At 39.1% G+C, this 20,622-nt stretch overlaps 1 protein-coding gene across 1 annotated transcript in view; it reads right to left on the reverse strand.

The window, feature by feature from the left end:
• Positions 1–20,622, reverse strand: part of GK5 (glycerol kinase 5) — a 67,043-nt gene that overhangs the window by 11,375 nt on the left and 35,046 nt on the right. Inside the window, exons 8-12 of the mRNA XM_079101090.1 lie at positions 20,368–20,441; positions 20,103–20,163; positions 17,443–17,569; positions 15,653–15,757; positions 2,087–2,181 (exon numbers count right to left, since the gene is read on the reverse strand). Of these exons, the coding sequence (XP_078957216.1) occupies positions 2,087–2,181; positions 15,653–15,757; positions 17,443–17,569; positions 20,103–20,163; positions 20,368–20,441 (462 nt within the window). The remainder of the gene's footprint in view (positions 1–2,086; positions 2,182–15,652; positions 15,758–17,442; positions 17,570–20,102; positions 20,164–20,367; positions 20,442–20,622) is intronic.

Consider the following 20,622-nt stretch of genomic DNA (forward strand, 5'->3'; position numbering starts at 1 on the left):
CTACAACCACCGTCAGCACAGTACTCTGATGTCTAAATGGATGGCTACCCAGGCTGCCTCCGATGCATTCTATCCTGTTTTCCAAAGCACACGCCCTGCTAAAACAAAGCCACAATGGCTGCATTCACTGGTGCCACCCGGGTGTGTGGCCCACCCCGCTGCCATCCCCAAAGTGCCTGTCCCAGACTTTCCCATTTGCCTCAAAGCTCATCCAGCACCCTCTTCACAGCAAATTTCTTGAGAAACGGGGACTATTGGGACACTTCAACATCGTCCCCCGTACTCACGCTCTGAAGCTGTAATAACATTCTAAAACTAAAAGCCGCATCCAATACTCGAACCTTCCTTCTTTCCGTTCCCCATCTTTCATTTTCTCTAGTTGTTGACATGTTCTGCCTCCTTGTTTTCCAAACAGCTTTGTTTTTGAGTTAACTTTCAGTTTTCAATGAAGAGCTTCATTTGATGCTGGGAAATACTGGCCTGCAGTCCTCCCCCAGAGACGACCCTCCCAGGCCTCTGCTGCCAAGAGATAGCCAGGTCATCATCACCGCAGGACAGGGAGGCCTTATCAAGCTGAAACTAAAAATCCTGCCTGTCACACTGCTGTCTAAAGCTCTTGGGTTTTGGCATGACTTTTTTAAATCACAAACTATATATTATTTGTACAGAATGTGGTGATAAAATGTACAGATGGAGCTGTCAAGACAAAGTCATTACTCAGTCCCGCAGCACATTTTTCAGAAGGAAAGAATCTGTAAAACCCTAATCAAGCCCTACCTTTGCTGATGACAATTACCCATTCAGCCTTCTTCCTGAAACCTCAATTAGATAAATACTTTTGCTTCCTGTCCTGCCATAGCTGCTATCTGGGCTGCCTCACATCACCCTGAAGAGGATGCAATGCAATCTCTACATACACTTCATAAGCTTTCAGGCCTTTAGGATAAAGCACACAGGAGGAAAATATCACAGATATCAAAATAATGCTATTTTTAAACCTAGTTCTGAAAGTAGAGTACATTTAAGATTTAAAACACCCTGACTTACTTTTTTTTTTTTTTTTTTTTTTACCAGCTTCTACGTTATATTTGCCAAACTTTTAAATTTTGGACCCTTATCTGATTGCCCGAGTGTAAGACAGATTCCCCAAGTTAGAAATTTTATTTTTGAAAGGAAAAAAATTTCAGAGGAGGCTTAAAAAGATTAGTATGAACATTCCCAAAAAGTAAATTTGTTTGTAATAACATATTTGAAAAACCTCTCTTAAAAGTCTTTGTAATATATGTTAAAATACAAGGACCACAGTTCTTCCAATTAAATACAATGTTCAATGTTACAAAATCAAATTTTCAGGTAACAGAGTGACAGATACAAAATTTGGGGTGTGGGAGAAAGAGAAAAATGTTTGCAATTGCCATTAACTTTAAAAAAAATCTGTAATATACTAAAAGATAGAACAAAATAAACTTATTTAGAATCTTCCAAACTTTTGACCATTTTTCAAAACTATGTTGTTTTTGATTAGGCAAAGTAAATCGACCACAATAATTAATGAAAAGAAATCTTGAGTTCTGAAAAAAGTTGTAAAACTTACAAAGACATAACTTTAAAATATGTACATTACCTGTGTATGTGGTAGGGTGTGTATATGCCCTGACATTATTTTTCTGATACTCAGAGGTACATTTCCTCCTGGTAAAGAATGCCCATTTACTGATGCATTTTCCCTCTACTAGGAAATGACTATTTTTAGTCATGACAAAGTAATCCTCAGTCTTATGTAAAAGTTCTATGACAAACCTGCCAACTTTTAAGTCTCCACAGGGACAGAGTTCTAAGCAGAAGCCAGCTGAATTCTCTAAGTACAAGCCAAGCCAGCAGGGTCACACTGAGGGGACACTCTGCTCTCTTATGGAATCTGTGCTGGGCCAGAGCCCAACTTCACAGTCCTAGAATGTACCTTTCATCTTAGTTCTTTTCAGTGACCAAATTTTCAGGTAACAGAGTGACAGATACATAATGTGGGGTGTGGTGGGAGTAGAAAAATGTTTGCAATTGCCATGAACTTAAAAAAAAAAAAAAATACCTGTAATCCACTAAAAGATGGAACAAAATAAACTCCTTCAGAATCTTCCAAACTTTTGGCCATTTTCTCAGTCTCAGCAGCATCTGTGAAAAGATCTGCAAAAACAAATACACAAACAACAACAAAAAACCCCTAAAACAAAACGAAGAGGTTGGGGAGGGACAAACAGAATTATGTCATACAACTAGCATTCACCTGCAACCCAGGCATTGTGAGTATGATATAAATGGTCGCTCCCTTAAAAGGGTCAGCACAAAGGTCACTGTGTTCTAGTTCTGAGTTCTTACACTGCACAGGTTTACGAGCCGACAAAATAGACAAGGAAGACAGAGACTCTTCTAGATAGGCTCTGCATGCAGCAGGCTACCCCACCCCCTTTTTTAAAGATATTTTGGCTGCTTACAGAAGCAATTCTATGTCTATTTTTTTGCATTAAAAATGATTCTCCTGGGCTGGGGAGATAGCTCAGTTGGCAGAGTGCTTGCAAGGCAAGCACAAGGCCCTGGGTTTGATCCCCAGCACAGCAAAAAAAAAAAAGATTCTCCTGAGGATCACGAGTTCAAAGCCAGCCTCAGCAACTTAGTTAAGTGTAATGCAGGAGACCCTGCCTCTAAATAAAACACAAGATAGGGCTGGGTTTGTGGCTCAGTGGTTGAGTGCCCCTGGGTTCAATCCTCGATACCAAAAAAAAAAAAAAACAAAAAAAAAAACTCTCCTGGGGCTGGGGTTTAGCTCAGTGGCAGAGAGCGCACTCAGCATGCAGGAGGCTCTGGGTTCCATCTCAGCACCAAACAAAAACAAAAACAAAATTCCCTAAAGATAATCTCCTACTTTTCCAATGAAAGAATCATCTATAATATCCAAGAGAATCAACTGAAAAACTACTGCATTTAATGAATTCAATAATAGGCCAGTAACAGACATACTAACAATCAATCTTTTAAAAACAAGCAAACAGCCAGGCTCGGTGTAATTCCTGTAATTCCAGCGGCTCAGGAGGCTAAGGCGGGAGGACCCAGAGTTCAAGTCAGCCTCAACAAAAGCGAGGTGCTAAGCAACGCAGTGAGACCCTGTCTCTAAATAAATACAAAATAGGGCTGGGGATGTGGCTCAGTGGTGGAATGCCCCTGAGTTCAATCCTGGTACCCCCCAAAAAATAAATAAAAATTAAAAAAAAAAAAAAAAAACAAGCAAAAAGAAAAAACAAAACAATTCATTTAGTGAACACTTTACTGAAGTATATAAAACACACACAGAAAAATGGGCAAGTTGGGCTGGGGTCGTAGTTCAGTGGTAGTACGCTTCCCTAGCATGTGTGAGGCCCTGGGTTCTATCCTTAGCACCACATAAAAATAAAATAGAGGTATTGTGTTTACCTACAATTAAAAAATATATTAAAAAAAAAAAGAAAAGAAAAATGCGCAAGTACCAAGTGTATGGTGGATGGACTTTCTTTCCTTCTTTCCTTTCTTTGCAGTGCTGAGGATCAAATGTAGGGTCTCATGCCTGCTAGGCAAATGCTCCTATGATCGAGCAGATCACCAGCCCCCTGAATGAATGAACATTCACAGTGTGAACACACCCAGGTAACCCATACCTAAATCTACACAGAAACTTCTCTCGTTCAGCGTGGTGCTTGGGAGGTTCATTCGTAGTGCTCACGTAGTTAAGGGTACTCCATCCACGTGGTACCCCACCATCTGACTCCACATAACTCATTAGTCTAGTCTAGTCTACTACTAATATAGTAGTATATTGGGTAGTTTCCAGCGTTTGGTTAATATAAATAATACAAACTGAACCCTTGGGTACATTCTTTTTTTTTTTTTGGGTGCTGGGGATTGAACCCAGGGTCTTGTGCTTACAAAGCAAGCACTCTACCGACTGAGCTATCTCCCCAGCCCCCAAGGGTACATTCTTTTTGGGGGACATATGTGTATATTTCGGTTTTTTAATTCTAAGAAACGGAATAGTTACAGGATCTTCACATTTGGGACTAGCCTTTAGCTGACACAGCCAAATACATTTCTAAACTGGTTGTGCCAATTTTAGGTTCCTACAGCTACAGTATCTCATGTCCTTGGCAATAACTGATATTATCTATGTTTACATTTTACTTATATTGATAGTATTGCATGTTGATTTAATTTTACATTTCCCTGTTGACTAATGAAGTCAATAATACCCTTTCACTGGTCATTTGGGTATCCTTTTCTGTGAACTGATTTTGAATTTTTAATCATGTCTTTATCTTTATTTTTTATTTTTTCTAATTAGTTATACAAGACAGTATAATGCATTTGTGCACTTTGCTATACATAAATGGAATATAACATGTACAATCAGAAAAATGTGAAATGATTTTTTAAAATATTTTCATTAGTTGTTGATGGACCTTTATCTTATTTACATAATTTACATGCAGTGCTAAGAATCGAACCCAGTGCCTCACACTTGGTAGGCAAGCACTCTACCACTGAGCCACAACCCCAGCCCATGAAATGATTTTGGAATGAGCATGCTGCACAGGTCAGGTGAAAAAGTTCAGGAAATCAGTCATAATAAATATTACTGTTTTTATATAGCCTTAATGAATTATGTATAATGATACATATTTATTATATTAATAATGAACTATTGGTTAAAGACATTTAAGGAGTATATATATTAAAATCAAGTTAATGAAGATTATCCAAAAATAACTAAAAATTTTACAACAAATGACAATCATCATATCCATAAATTTTACCCACTGTTTTAGTCAGGTTTTTTGTGGCCAGAAGACATCACAATAATAAAAAGAAGAGAAAAGTTTACTTTGGGGCTCATGGTTTCAGAGGTCTTAGTCCACAGATGGCTGACTTCATTACTCTGGGCCTGAGTAGAAAATCGTGGTATATGACAGAAGAAAGCAGCTGGGGACATGGCACCGAGAAGCAGAGAGAATTCCATTCACCCAGGACAAAATATACACCCCAAAAGCGTACCTTCTCCAGCCACATCCTACCTGCTTATATTTGCCACCATCAAGGGATCAACCTACACTGAGTAGGTTGGGACTCTCATAACCCGATCATTTCACCTCTTAACTCTCTTGTATTCTTTTACATATTAGTTTTTGGGGAATACTTCATATCTAAACCATAACATTCCTTTAGTCAAAATGTTCAGGTAACACATCAAAATACCTCTGACACTTCAAAAACTGTTAAAAAGTTGGTTTTAAAATCTATACTTTCAAAAAATCACGTCTGAATTTTAAAATCAAGACAAGATGTGAAAATGCATACTAGACAGCTGGTTTGAGGAAAGCTTTGATAACAGTCAAGGAAACAGGGGAAAAAAAGAGATCCAAGTTATTCACATTCTTCACTGTTTGTTCCATTCCTCGCTTGAAGAATTTCTCTAAATAATCTTCCACTTAAACCGTTCTCCAACGGGCTTACTGATGAAGAGCTTTAGGAATTAGCACACTCTGCTCTCTCCCACTGGCTGTCGCAGAGTCCTGCCTGGAACACAGGGAGAAGCTATCTGAGGACTCTGAGAAATAAGCCAGCAGCAGGGGGGAGCACACAAAGTGCCACCAAACTGACGGTCAGTTTCCTGTTTTATGTTCTGGTATCTCCTGGCCTAGACTCAGGGACAGCCTGAAACCGGAAACCCAGATTGATACTGGATACAAATAGAACTTCAAGAAAAGTCCACTCCCACCAGTCTGAGGCAGGAGACAGGTTTGTTTGGGACAGAGTGAGGAAAGTTCCATATTTTGCTTTGTAGATTTTTTCCTTCTCTCAGGCTGAAGCTCCCAGGCAATGCCAAGGTAGCATCAGGGACAGCCCAGCGACACAGGCACCCAGAACTGCAGGTCAAGAGCACAGGGAGCATCTCTGTTGCTTTCTTCTTTCCCCTTTGGTGTCTGTCCCGCCCCAAGAAACCCTGTGGCTAACAACAGCTATGGCAGCAGAGTAAACCAAAACTTGAGACAGGAGCACTAAGGAAATCCCTCTTGTCACCTAGATGAAGAGACAGGAACAGCAGGGGAAGGTGTTCAGTGCAGGAAGGAGACTTCCTCGCCAGAACACCAGGACATGGCTCCTGAAAAAAAAGTATCCAAGAGGTCAGTGAGAAAAAGGTGCTCAGGAAATGACCTCATAAAGATTTTTATGGGAGTGGGGATGTAGCTTGGGATGTCAGGGACAGGACTGGTAAAGTACTTGCTTAGTGATTACAAGGCACTGGATTTGAGCCTCAGCACCTTGGCCTAGCCCCTGAGCTGTGCATGGGAAGTTTAAACCCTACAAAATAAACCAGAGGCATTGCTCTCCAGGAACACCACCACCCACTGGCCATTAGGTGGCACAAATGAGGGACAAATCCAAATATCCGAGCTTGAAAACTGAATGGACACGGGAACCACAGCCCTAAGAAAGCAGTGGGGAACTTGTGATCTCAGCACATCCAAATTTATTAAGAACAATTAAAAATACCAAAATTCTCCACAGGATCTGAAGAAAACCAGGAGTTGCATAAAATTCAAATTTTGAAAACAACCTAAAATTGATCAACACATGAGAGACAAAGGAACTCTTAACTACTTGCAAAGGAAAGGACAACAGATACCAACCCAGAGATGACATGGGCATTGGGCCTGTCAGGTAGAATCTGTAAGACAGCCGTTATCACCATACTCAGAGGAGTAAAGATGAATGCTCTTGAAACAAATGGGAAGACAGAAAGTGACAATAAGAAATAGAAGATAGGATCAAGAACCAAAGGAAATTTTGTAACTGAAAAATAGAATAATCAAAATTTCAAAATTCATAGAACATATGAATAGAGAAGACAGGGGAAAATCAGTAAAGTGGAGATAGCAATAGAAATCATCCTATCTGAACAAGAGGGAGGAAAAACCCTAAAGCAAAAGAGAGAACAGAGTTTCTAAGACTTGTGAGGCAAAAAGAAAGCCTAGCATTTGCCTCTTGAGTCCCAGGAAAGAGCAGCACTAATGTACTATCTGAAGAAAAAAATGACTATAAACTTCCCACAGTGAACAAAAGACAAAAATATACAAATTCAAGAATCTCAGGTACATGCACAAGGCCCTGGATTCATCCCCAGCACACAGGTACAGAACAAGAATCTCATGTGTCACACAAGAGGGTGACTGTAGATAATGATCATGGGCTACACATGCATGTGTGAGGCCTGGTACAAGCCCCAATACCATCAAGGATTTTGAAAGCGTTTACCATGAAGGAATGATAAATGTTTGAGGAAATAGATGTTTACCCTGATTAATCATTTTACAACATACAAATATACTGAAACATCACATGGTACCCCATTAATATATGTAATTTTTATACCTTTTTTTTTTTTTTTTGGTGGTATAGAAGATTGAACCCAGTGCATATACCAAGCAAACACTCTATCACTAAGCTACAGCCCCAGTCCATATTTATATATCAGCTAAAAACTATATAAATGAATAGACTAAAACAAGGAGACTCTAAAACACAGAGAATCTCAGCAAATCCCAGACAGGCTAAAACACAAAGAACTTTTGCTTAGACACATCATAATAAAACTGAAAGCCAAAAACTAAAAGCAAAGAGAAATCTTGTAAAGAAGCCAGATTACATAACAGAGAACAAATATTCAACTGTGAATTTCTCATCAGAAAGCATGAGACAAAAAGGTAGTGGAATATTTTTTTCCCCTTGGTACTGGTAATGAACCCAGGGGTGCTCTATTGCTGAGCCACATTCCCAGAACTTTCTGGTATTTTGGGATTGGGACTCAGCTAAGTTGCTGAGGCTGGCCTGGAACTTCTGATCCTCCTGCCTCTGCATCCCAGATTGCTGGTTACAGGCCTGCGTCACAGCACCTGGCTAAGAAAAACATCTTTCTCAAAGTAATGAAAGAAAAAGAACTGTCAACCCAGAATTCTACATCATGCAAAAATAAACTTCAGAATAAAAACTGGAAAACAAACATAATTTTCAATGAAGGAGAATTAAGAGTTTGTTGCCAAAAGGCATGTCATTAAAAAAAAAAAAAAAAAACCAAAAGATATTTATATATAAAAAAAGACCCTTGACCCAAACATCTACTTTATAGAAAAATTAACCAAATATGGATCATATATCTAAATGTAAAACATAAACTATGCAACTCTTAGGAGACAATATGAAAGAAAACCTGTGTAACTTGACAAGTAGTTCTTAGATATGCTACCCAAAGCAGTCTATGAAACAAAAAAACTGATACATTAAATTTCACCAAAATTTAAAAACTTTTTTTGGTGTGTGTGGGGGTGTGGTACTGGTCCTTGAACCCAGGGTCTTGTATATGCTAGGCAAGCACTCCACCACTGAGCTACACCCTCAGCCTGTTTTGTTTTATTTTGAAATAGGGTCTCACTACGTTGTTGGGGCTGGCCTTGAACTTGTGATACTTCTGCTCTGGATTACAGGTGTGCACCACTGCATCGAACAAAATTAAAAACTTTTGCTGTCCAAAACACACTTTTAAGAAAAAGACCTGTGTTCAGAGTCAAGAAACTCTTCAAAACATAGTTGGAAGAAAAAATACCAATAAAAAATACGGATCAGCTACTGCTAGAGATTAAGAGTTGGGTAGAGATTATCCTGATTATGGTAATGGTTGCAGGAGTCCATGCAAGTCCTAAAACATCTGTACAACTATACACCAAAACCCCAAACTGAACCCAAGCCCCCCCCCACACAGATATATACATATACACACGTATGAAATGCTATATGTACACTGTTCAAAGCTCATGGAACATTTAAAAATGGGTGAACTTAATTGTATGCAAATTAAACCTCAAAAGAGTTGACCTGAAGTAGTATTTTTTTTTTTCCCCTGAAATGCAGAATAGAGGTTCATCCATAATAAAGAAGAAATGCTGCTGGGCATAGTGGTACATGCCAGTAATCCCAGCAACTTGGGAGGCTGAAGTAGGAGGATCATAAATTCAAGGCCAGCCTCAGCAACTTGGTGAGATCCTAAGCAACTTAGTGAGACTCTGTCTTAAATAAAAAATGAAAATGGCAGGGGATGTAGCTTGGTAGTTAAGACCCCCTGCGTTCACTCCTCCATATCACAAGAAGAGAAAAAAAAGGTCATTTTGACACAGATGTCACTTCTCACCCATCTAGGTTGGTAAAAATTCAAAAGCTTGACAATACATGTAACTAGTGAGTTGCAAACGAACAGTTTTATACATTTTTAGATGAATGCAAAATGGTATGATTCTTGCAGAGAGGAATGTGTCAATATCTAACAAAACTACTGTGCATTTGCTCTTTGACAAAGCAATTCCACTTCTGAGACTTTATTATTAAAATAAACCTCTAACAATATGAAAATACAATGCATATATTCTTTTTACCATCATGTGGATTTTCAAAACACTGGAAACTACTTAATGCTCCAAAATAGGCCACGGCTGGCTCAACTGCATGCACACCAGTAATGGAGTACTGCACACTATGCAAAGGACCGACAGGACCTCAGGGACTGAGTGTAAATACTTTCCAGAATATAATCTAAGTGAAAATAACAAAGTACAAAAGAATATACATAATCTACTAGCTTTGTGTAAGAAAGCAGGAAAAATAAGAAAATATACATATAGCTTCATGTTTTTGCACAAAGAAACAGGCAGACAGAAGATCAATGAAGAATTATCCAGGAGTGGCAGGGAGACAGAGGGACCGGGAGGGAGTCAACTTCTCGGAGTGTAGCTTCTTTTCTGGTTTTAGCTTTGGGAATGATGTTAATATTTCACATTGAAAAAATAGAACACCGCTTTTTAAAGAAAGGATTAGGGAAGTGGACTAAAACCAAATAACAGGAACAAATGAACCAAATTGTATTTCAAATTAATAACTCACTGAAGGGAGGAAAAAAAGAATTTGCCTAAGAAATTCTGAACAGGGTGCATGGGCCAAATATGCAGATATAAGGCCTCAAGAACCCAAGGCTTCGTTCCCGTTGGGCTCCACTCCAACTCCAGCGCCAGGCTGTGCTCCTCTCCCTGGGTCCTCCCAGCAGGAAAGAGGAAAGCAGGGCCACAAGCTGTGGCACCATCTTCTGTAACTACACACTGCAAAACCTTGTCACTTAGAACTCGCTCGCGTTCCAGAGAATGTTTATCTCATCCCCTCTAATGAGGGAGCCTTTGTGCCCCTTGGGAAGGCACCCAGAGAGAAAAAACCAGTTCCTTTATTTCTAGTAAACAAGAGTCTGGATAATTTCAAATGTGCTACTTATGAAGAAGTCTTATGGGAACTGCTTGAGGCAGGCAGACATGAGGTGCAGCAATTAAAAATGATCCCCTGACCCCTGTTACTGGAGGAGGGCAGAGATGCAAACTGCCTCAATTGCAGAAAGAAACAGGGCTTTCTTCCAGTCCCTTAAATATGTCATGATTCTCCTTGCTCAGGGCCTTTCACACTGGTCCTCTCTGCTAGTGTTAGGTAGGGGTTCAGGGGCTCCAAGATGGCAGAGGCAAGGTGCAAGAAAAATGCCGCTGGAGGACAAGACAGGGAGATGAGTCCTCGGGTAAGTCCCATAGTAACTCCCGCCACAGGTTCAGTGTCCAAAATAACCAATGGGGGCAAAGTGGCCAGTATTCTAATTAGGTTTTCTAAAGCAACCAATGGGAGCAAATGGGTGAGGTCTTCAATCACATGGGGAAGAGAACACCTCCCAGCTCTGCACACAAGACACTCATTTCTAGACATCCAGGCCTGGAGCCTCTCTCTCTTGCTCAATCTACTCCGCTCTACTATATGGGGCGCTACCTTCACCTTCAATAAATCGGTACTTTGCCTGTTACTTCTGTGGGTCTAGTTCAGTTTTGTTTTGGTTTTTTTTTTTCCTTCTTTTTTAAATTTAGAGACAGGGTCTTGCTAAGTTGCTGAGGCTGGCTTTGAATTCACGATCCTCCTGCCTCAGCCTCCCCAGCTGCTGGGATTACAGGTGTGCGCTATCAAGACTGGCTTGCTCAATTCTTTGTTTGGGACCCAGAGGACCAGCATTCCACCTGGGCACACCAAGGATAACACTAGGACTACTCCTTGACCAACTGCCTCCCCCACCTGGCAACCCCTCTCATCCTCTCCTCAGGTTCAACTGAAACACTACTTGCTTCTTTAAAGAAATCTTTGGATTCCCCCAGACTAGACAAAGTCCTCCCTTTAGAAGGCGACCATTGATTCTACTACTGCTGCTCCTTCCTAACACTTGAAAGTAACACAACACACACACACACACACACACACACGGTTTTTAAGACAAGTTTTTCCTGTGTTGTCCAAAGTGGCCTTGAACTCCTGCGCTCAAGAAATCCTCCTGTCTATCCATCCTGAGAAGCTGGGACTACAGATGCATACCACCACACTCAACTTCAACAGTCTTAAAAACTCATTTAATGTGTGCCTTTCCTGGTAGGCTATGACCTCCACGAGGGCAGGGAGGGTCACTGGTGTCCTAGCACACAGTGCCAGGTGCATCCTGAGAACTCAATGACTAGTTCGCTGAATGAACACTGATGGGCTGGGGTGTGGCTCAGTGGTAGAGCACCTGCCTAGCACTTGTGAGGCAGTATTTATTTATAAAAATAAATACTAGTACTGTATCCATCTACAACTAAAAATATTTTTAAAAAACCGATGGATGTGAGACTATTTATAAGATTGAAATAGTAAAATAGAAGAGAGAGTAAAGAAGGGAAGCAGAAATGGACCAAACTGAAATGATCATATGGGGACCCAAATGTGGCCTAAGGTGGGGGAGTTACTGAGAGAGAAGTAGTGCAGAAAAGATTAGAAATCAAATCTCAAAGTCAAGACTAACCCAGTTTAAATAGCTTTTACACCTGAATCTGAGTTATTCAACCAGTAACAGGTGGGAGGAAGCCACCATTCAGAACGGAACAGGACTACCAAGTCACACAAAGACATGGAGGCTCAGAGCCATAGGTCTTGAAGGTCCTCAAGGAGTTGACAGGGTTGCTCAGGCTCTGACATGATGTGTTTCTCTGAATATAATTCAGTTATTATTTTCAATATGCCTATTAAAGCAAATTTTCAGAAAATATATTCAAATAAATGTAAATTTTTTATTTGAATTTCAGACAAATATCAGCAAATACCAGCAATATTTAGCTCTACCAGCTATTGAAATTAAAAGGAAAATAATTCAACTCTGAATTAATCTCTCCCTTCACAACAGTCTCATTTTCCTGCCAGAAATGGGACTGGCCTTCAGGAAAGTCTGTGCTTCCACAGAAATCCAGAGCCCTTCTCAAGGTCTGGTCATCTGGCCCCACCTCCCAGAGAAGAGTTTTCAGCATTTTAGAATCACAATGACTGAGCCTGGATCCACCTAAGCAACGGAAATGACTCCCTTTAATAACATGCCCACATCATGTGGAACTCAGGAATGAATTGTTTTTAACCAATGAATGTGAAATCAACTATTTGCTCTATCTTTGCATCTTCTGCAAAGGAATAAAAGTAATAAAGGTATAACTAAAAGAGATGAAATATGTAAGCTCTATTTTTTATTTTTGATAACCTAGAGTTATTAAAGATGTGCTTAGAATATTAGGAGAAACACATTTAAGAAGGAAGCAGCATTTAAATGATAGAGCTTTGAAATAAACTTTTTTTTGTTAATAAGTAATATTATGCTTATAATGGAGGTACAGGCTCCAAGAGAAGGAGAAATGGAGAGACGGAGAAACTGGTATTTTCCTTCTGGACTGTGTTTTCTGCCAATAGATATTTTGTCTTTAAACAAATCAGTTCAGTTACAATCAGCAAAGTATAAAGTCACAGTTGCACCATAATTTAATTATAATTACTTATAATTATAGAAATTACTTATAATTAAATTACTTATAAGCATTACTAATATTTTAGTATATATTTTATACTTTATGCAGGAAATATGTTTATAACAGAAGTTGTTCATTATTCATAAAAGACAAAATGCAAAAACAGCCCAAATGTTCAACAGCTGATGAATGCATAAAGGAATTATGGTTTATTCATATAATACAATATTATTCAGCAATAAAAAGAAATGAAGTATTAATTATTAGGTCCAAGGCTTAGCATCTATGTGGTCATTTTAAATTCTTACCATAAGTTGCCTTCCCGGTCTAGAGGGGTACTTACAGAGAAAAATGGGAGTTAAAGTGTAACCTCCCTTCCCACCTCTCATTAACCACCCCACGGGAACGTGCCCTCACTTGTCCCAGCAGCGATCTTAAGTTCTTAAGCAAGCAGCTCACAGGAGCTCATGACCTGACGCAAGCCCCCAAACGACCCCATAAAATACCCCAGAGCTAAGTTTTTCCTGCCTCTCTTGTTTTCCTGAATGATGGCCTTTGCCAGACCCAGACTGGCAAATAAAACTTTCTACGTGCGGATCTCCTTGCCTGCTTTCTGCATTGCTGGTCTGTGTCCCATTTTCCTTCCACTAATGCATGCTACAGCACGTGTGAGCCTTGGAAACACTAGTGGAAGAAGTCAGTTACAAAGGGCCACATATAATGCAATTCATCAGAAGAAAAGGCCGGGACAGGCAAATCCAGAGACAGGAAGGAGATTAATGGTAGCTCAGGGATATGGGTGAGAAGGATGGGGTTAAAACAGTGTCAGTGCTATGAGTAAGATGTTTCTTTTAAAGGAAATAAAAATATTCTAAAATTAAATAGTGGTGATGTGTGTAACACCATATGAACACTCTAAAAAACACTGGAATGTACACTTTAAATTGGTGCATTATATGTACATGGATAATATCTCAATAAAGTAATTCGAAGTAAAACTGACTTATACAGGCTATCCTTTAAATGCTGCATCCCCCCCATAACGTATCACAGATATGGTCCACATCATTAAGATGCAATTACAGCCAGACAAGATGGCAAATGCCTGTGATTCCAGTGACCTGGGAGGCTGAAACAAGATAATGGCAAGTTCAAGTCAACCTCAGCAAATTAGTGAGGCCTTCAGCAACTTAGCAAAGCCCTGTCTAAAAATAAAAAATTAAAAAAAGGGCTGGGGATGTAGTAGCTCAGTGGTACAGTGTCACAGATTAAATCCCCAGTAGCAAAAAAAAAAAAAAAAAAAAAAGATATGAAACTACAAGCTATGTACACTGTTGCCCAGTATGAATACACTTTTTTTTGTGGGGCGGGGGTACTGAGGATAAAGCTCAGGGGCACTCAACCACTGAGCCACATCCCCAGTCCTATTTTGTATTTTATTTAGAGACAGGGTCTCACTGAGTTGCTTAGCGCCTTGCTTTTGCTGAGGCTGGCTTTGAACTCTCAAACCTCCTGCCTCAGCCTCCCCAGCTGCTGGGATTACAGGTGTGTGCCACCGTGCCCAGCTCTGTATGACTATACTGACATTTACTACGGGCTTTATTACTAAACAGAACTTATTTCCAATTGCTACTTAAACATTCCTATATGTATTCATCTTGGCCACTCATATGATTTTCTATGAAAATCAACAGAACGGGCTGGGGAGATGGCTCAGTCGGTAGAGTGCTTGCCTTGTAAGCACAAGGCCCTGGGTTTGATCCCCAGCACCCAAAAAAAAAAAAGAAAAAACAGAAAATCAACAGAAGTGCATGCAAAGGGTCTGCCCTCTGTAAAAAGATACATATTACCTGGGTGTCTTCCAGAAAGGCCATTCTAATTAACAATCATCCCAATGGAAAACGATAACACTTTTTTTTCTACATTTCTACCAATGCTGAGCATCATCAAAATCATTAATCTTTGACAACAGATTGATAATAGACAAAGAAAAGTTGTTCTGTGTCTGTGGTACTGGGCAATGAACCTGCGGATGCCCACCACTGAGCTAACCCCAAGCCTTTTCAAATTTTGAGACATAGTCTCACTAAGACTGGTCTTGAACTTGCAATCCTCCTGCCTCAGCCTCTCCAGTAGCTGGGATTATAGCTGTGTGCCACTCTGCCCAGCAACAGGTAATATTAAATGCATTAATTTGAATACTGGCTGTGAGCAACAGTTTGTAATAGTCATTTTATTATGAAATACCTGTATTCCTTTGTCCATCTTTTGTCATTTTATTCATTTTCCTGACATACACTACAAATTGTTTTTATCAACCTTTTTTGTTTTGTTTTGTTTTTTGTTGTTATTGTGGTGCTGGGGATTGAACCCAGGGCTTTGTCCATGAGAGGCAAGCACTCTATCAACTGAGCTATATCCACAGCCCGTTTTTATCAACCTTTTTATTTTACCTATGACATTTCCCCCTACACATTCTGATACTTTAGACACTTAAGTCTATTATTCTTTTCCTTTGTGGTTCCTGTATACCTAGCTTTTACCACCATAACAATTCCATATTTTCTTCTACTCTGTGACATCGCAATGTTTTATTTAAATAAATACCCATTTGTTGCCTACTGATATACAATCATGTGGCATACTAGAATTCCTAAGTCCAACCTGTGAAATCCATTTGAAAATCCACTTACCTAATTGCTGAGCCCATTTTATGGCACTTCCAGTGTCTCCTGCATTGCCTTCAGCTAAACACACAACTTCTTGCCCAATCTTCCACCCGATCAATGGATAAAAGCCTTAGAAAGCAAGCAAACAAATGAAGTCATGTAATAGGTATACAAATCATTAGAGAGACTGTTCCAACAGAAGATAATGATTTATTTATTTATTTAGGTACCCAGAGGCATGTAACCACTTTATTTTTTATTTTGAGACAGGTTATCACCAAGTTGCTTAGGGTCTCACTAAATTACAGAGGCTGGCCTTGAACTTGCAATCCTTCTGCCTCAGCCTCCTGAGTCGCTGGAATTTACAGGCATGTGCACTGTGCCCATTATAGAACGATGCAATTAAAAACAAAAAAACAAAAAAACAAAAAAAACAGAAAAGTGCCTATTAGGTCAGACCACTTGGGTTCAGATTCCAGCCCTCTCTCACTACCTAGTTGTGATCTTTCAAATTTCTAACCTCTTAGCCTTCCCTCCACTGTAAAATGGCCTATGGCAGAGAGCTGTTGTAGGAATAAACTGAGTTAACACATGAAAAGAATTTTAAAAATTTAGCCCAGTGCCTGGCATAGAATATGAACAATAAATATTAGTTTTTTTGTTTTTTTGTTTGTTTCTGTGGTGCTGGGCTGATCCCAGGGCACCATGCATACTAGGCAAGTGTGCTAACACTGAGCTACAACCTAAGTTCCTAAATATTAGTTTATATTAGCTGTAGGCATGCTTATATCTCTAGAAGAATGACAATAAATATTTGGAGAAGTAAAAGTTACTACAAGATCAGTTTGCTAGAAAGCTATGCTGCTGTATCTACCTCTGGTATCCAAACAAGGCTCCTAAATACAAACAGCCAAGTATAATGATCAACATTTTCTAGCTTTCACTTTACCAGTTAGGGGGAAATGAACAGCTGGATTGGGTACGGAAGCCAGGAAAAAAGATTTTAAAACTCAGATCTAAGTAGTCATGTGAGGGAAACAGTCTAAACCAAGAGCCCCAGACCTCCAGGGAATAGTTCTACAATCTAGATTTCTTTGTTTGCACATCTGTAAATTCTTGGCAACTGTCATCTGCTATCATTAAGACTTGAAACATGCATGCATCACTAGTTGACAACTATCACAAAAAAGTTCAGAGAAAGAGTAATTCTTTAATAAATAGGAAACATGTAACTTATTGGTAGAGTACTTGTCTAGCACATGTAAGGACCTGGACTCAATCTCCAGCACCACAAAATAAAAGGGGGGGATATATTTAGAACCTTAAGAAGTTTTAAATATAACATGTAATACAGACAAATATTTGGAAAGCTGACCAAATCACTCTTTTTTTTTTTTTTTTTTTATAGAACATTTTTTTCTTCTTTTTTTTTTTTTAATAGTATTTGGGATTGAACCCAGGAGTGCTTAACCACTGAGCCACAACCCCAGTCCTTTTTATTTATTTTGAGACAGGGTCTTACTAGGTTGCTTTCAGTCTTGATAAATTGCTGAGGCTGGCTTTGAACTTGTATCCTCCTGCCTCAGCTTCCTGAGCTGCTGGGATTATAGGCATGTGTATCAGCACCCAGTCCTCTACTGTTTTTTAATGTTACTAGTTTAAAGGAAATTTTTAAAAATGGGGATTAACTGTTTCTAAGAATATTAATGTGTTGAAAATATCCTTAACATAAAATGGGGAAATAGCCTAGGGGTCACCAAACACACATGAATATACAAGTTGACATTAGACCACAATAAATTCTAATTATTTACCTCCAACAGTATGTTGAGGGTCATTTCCAGTATTAATATCCAAAAAAGTTCCAGTTCCCATGGTTAATTTCACATCTCCTGTCTGGAAGCAGCACTCTCCAAACATGGCCGATTGCTGGTCACCAACCTACCAAAAGTGTTCAAATGTCAGACCTACCACCCTTAGCAGGGGTCCACATCATTATACTTCACTGCCTCACTTACTGCAGTCTTCTGATTAAATGTTTTATGTTCTCGTTTGTCTTTTCCTCAAATTAAAAAAATAACATTCCAAAGAGAAGAGGGAGCAAAATCTATAGGACCGGAGTCTCTTTAGGACCAGCTTGTGTGGTTAACTAATGTGCCTTGGAAATTTTTATTATTGGTTTTGTTTGTTTGCTTGTTTTTGCCACAGGAATTTTTAGTGGGCAATCTACTTCATCACTTTTAAGCATCATATAAATAATCTTAAGAAATAAAGGTCAAAATTAAAACTATAGAAAAAAATTAAGATTTTTCATTTTCAACTTACAGTTTTCCATTCACTAGTCAAAATAACTGCACAAGTTCTCTTTTATTAAGCATGATGGGTAGGGCTGAGAGTGTAGCTCTGCAGCAGGGTACTTGCCTAGCATGCAGGAGTTGCTGGGTTCCATCCTCAGACAATTAAAAAAAAAAGTGATGGGCGAAATGTTTAAATTGAAACATATCTAAGTCAAAATCAGTCCTTTCCCAACCATATATGTGTGTGCACGTGTGTGTGTGTGTTCTCAATACCAGGGATTTAACACAGGAGCACTTTACCCCTAAGCTACATCCCCAGCCCTGAGACATGATTTGGCTAAATTGCCCAGGATGGCTTTTAACTTGCAATCCTCCTGCCTCAGTTCCTCAGTAGCACAGGAGTGCACCACTGCACTCAGCTCCAACCATGTATTTTTGTAAGAAAATTAGAATATATTTTGTTAATATAATTAAACCTAGTACATACACAGTAATGTTATATTTATTTATTTATATTTACTAAAAATTTTTTTCAGGAGCTGGGGCTGGGGCTCAGTGGTAGAGCACTTGCTTAGCATGTCAGAGGCACTGGGTTCAATTCTCAGCACTGCATATAAAGAAATACAAATAAAGGTCCAACAACAATTAATATATATATATATATATGTATATATATATATATATATATTTTTTTTTTTTTTTTTTTTTTTTTTTTGCAGTGCTGGGGATTGAACCCAGGGCCTTGTGCTTGCGAGGCAGGCACTCTACCAACTGAGTTATATCCCCAGCCCCTAAAAAATATTTTTTTAAAAAAACTTTTTTTTTTTCCAGTATTGGCGATTGAACTCGGGGCCTCAGACAAGCATTCTAGCACTGAGATATATTCCTAGTCCTACTTTAATTTTTTTTAAAGATGTTGTTATGCTATCCAGGCTAGTCCTGAAACCCTGGGCTCAAATGATCCTTCTGCCTCATCATTTCAAGTGCACCTGTGTGACTGGCTTTATAGGACCAAATATTTTTATTTTCAGTGACGCTGGGGGTCGAGCCAGGGCCTCATGCTTGCCAAGCAAGAGGTCTACCACTGAGCCACTTCCCCAGTGTTATATGGCCATATGCTAAAGACAGGGTTAATCTAGGGCTGAGGAATATAACTCAGTGGCAGCGCACAGGCCTAGCATGTCAAGACCCTGGTTCAAGACTCAACACAATAATTAAGTAACTTAAATAAAAATAAAACTCACCTAAATAACCCTTCTTCACTAATCTATAATTGTTCCAGTTATACCTTAATCTACTCCTAAACCTATCCCCCAACTGAGTAAAACTGATTCTTCCTAAATGACCATGAATTTGTAACCTGGGAATTAACTTCCGTTCCCCTTGCCTGCTGGTCAGCTACTATGGAAACCATTCATCTAGGGACACTGGGTCTCTGCCTGCTGCTTATGCTGCTACAGAAAATAAAAGGCCACACTGGAGTTTCTACGCAGCCTGTTAATCGCTAGCAAATTCGGGGGGCTGGGGGGGTCCAACTTTTGACTCCTCATCTAGCCAGAGAAAAAAGAATAATGAGGAAAGGACCTTTACATAAATCAAAAACAACAAAATTAAAAAATTTTTACACCAGTTTTTATAGGGGTAGATGCTTAATAAGGATTTTTCAAAACACAAACACAACTTTCTCCTCTAATTTAAATTGTTCTATGACTGTTTATGAATATACTGCATCCAATACAAATTAAACACTGGCCCCGTCACTGTTTTTTGTCTCATAATATCAAATATAAACCAAACATTACCCAGAATGCATCTTCAAAAAATGTAACACACTTTTCTGGAAGACAATACATAGTAAGGAAAAAGTTATGAGCTGCTTTCACGACAGAAGGCTGGCCCAGCGGTTCCTTTGCATAATACAGAGGACACTTTTGCATGTCCAGGATCCTTTAACTTGAAAAGGAAAAGAAGAATACTTTAATTGATTTTTCTTCAGTGCTGGGGATGGAATACAGGGACACTCAGTGGTGCACGCCAGTCAAGGGTTCTGTGAGAGCTATAGCTCTAGCCCTATTACTCTAACGGTACTCTGTCGGGACCTTCTGTCTCTCTTATAGCTAGTCTCTGTTCATTTAGTTTCTACAGTACAAAGAGAAACCCTCGTGTTTTTTACTTACCAAGGCAACTATTGGTATAGGCACACCAAATATCTCTTCATCCACTGATCCAAAATTGTGGCTTCAAATAAGATTGATTAAAAAGTTGGTTAGAGTTCTAGGAATATTAATTCTAAAATTCAGCAAACTGTTTTCAGCAGAGGCCAACAAGTTATATAATGAACATACAAGCACCCCAGGCATGTAATAAAATGCTCTTTCCCAACAGAGCAAAAAGAATTCAAGGACAGGGCTGCTGGTTGTCATGTCTGATGTTCATTATTACCTTGTGTCCTTCACAGGAGGCAGGAGAGAGAGCGGTACGGAAATCATGGAGGTAATGAGCCTGCTCCAACACATCTGTGCATGAAAACACATCATCAGAACGTACAAATTGACAAATCTACATACACATTTCAAAACACTGCATTGTACAAAATAAATACGTACAAGTTTCATCAATTAAAAATAAATTAATTTTAAAAAATTAAAAGAACCCCATTGAAATTTTACAAAAATTGCCAATTGAGAAAGAAGAAGA

This window comes from Sciurus vulgaris (assembly GCF_902686455.1).
Source record: "Sciurus vulgaris genome assembly, chromosome: 10".
In the NCBI taxonomy this organism is placed as follows: Eukaryota; Metazoa; Chordata; class Mammalia; order Rodentia; family Sciuridae; genus Sciurus; species Sciurus vulgaris.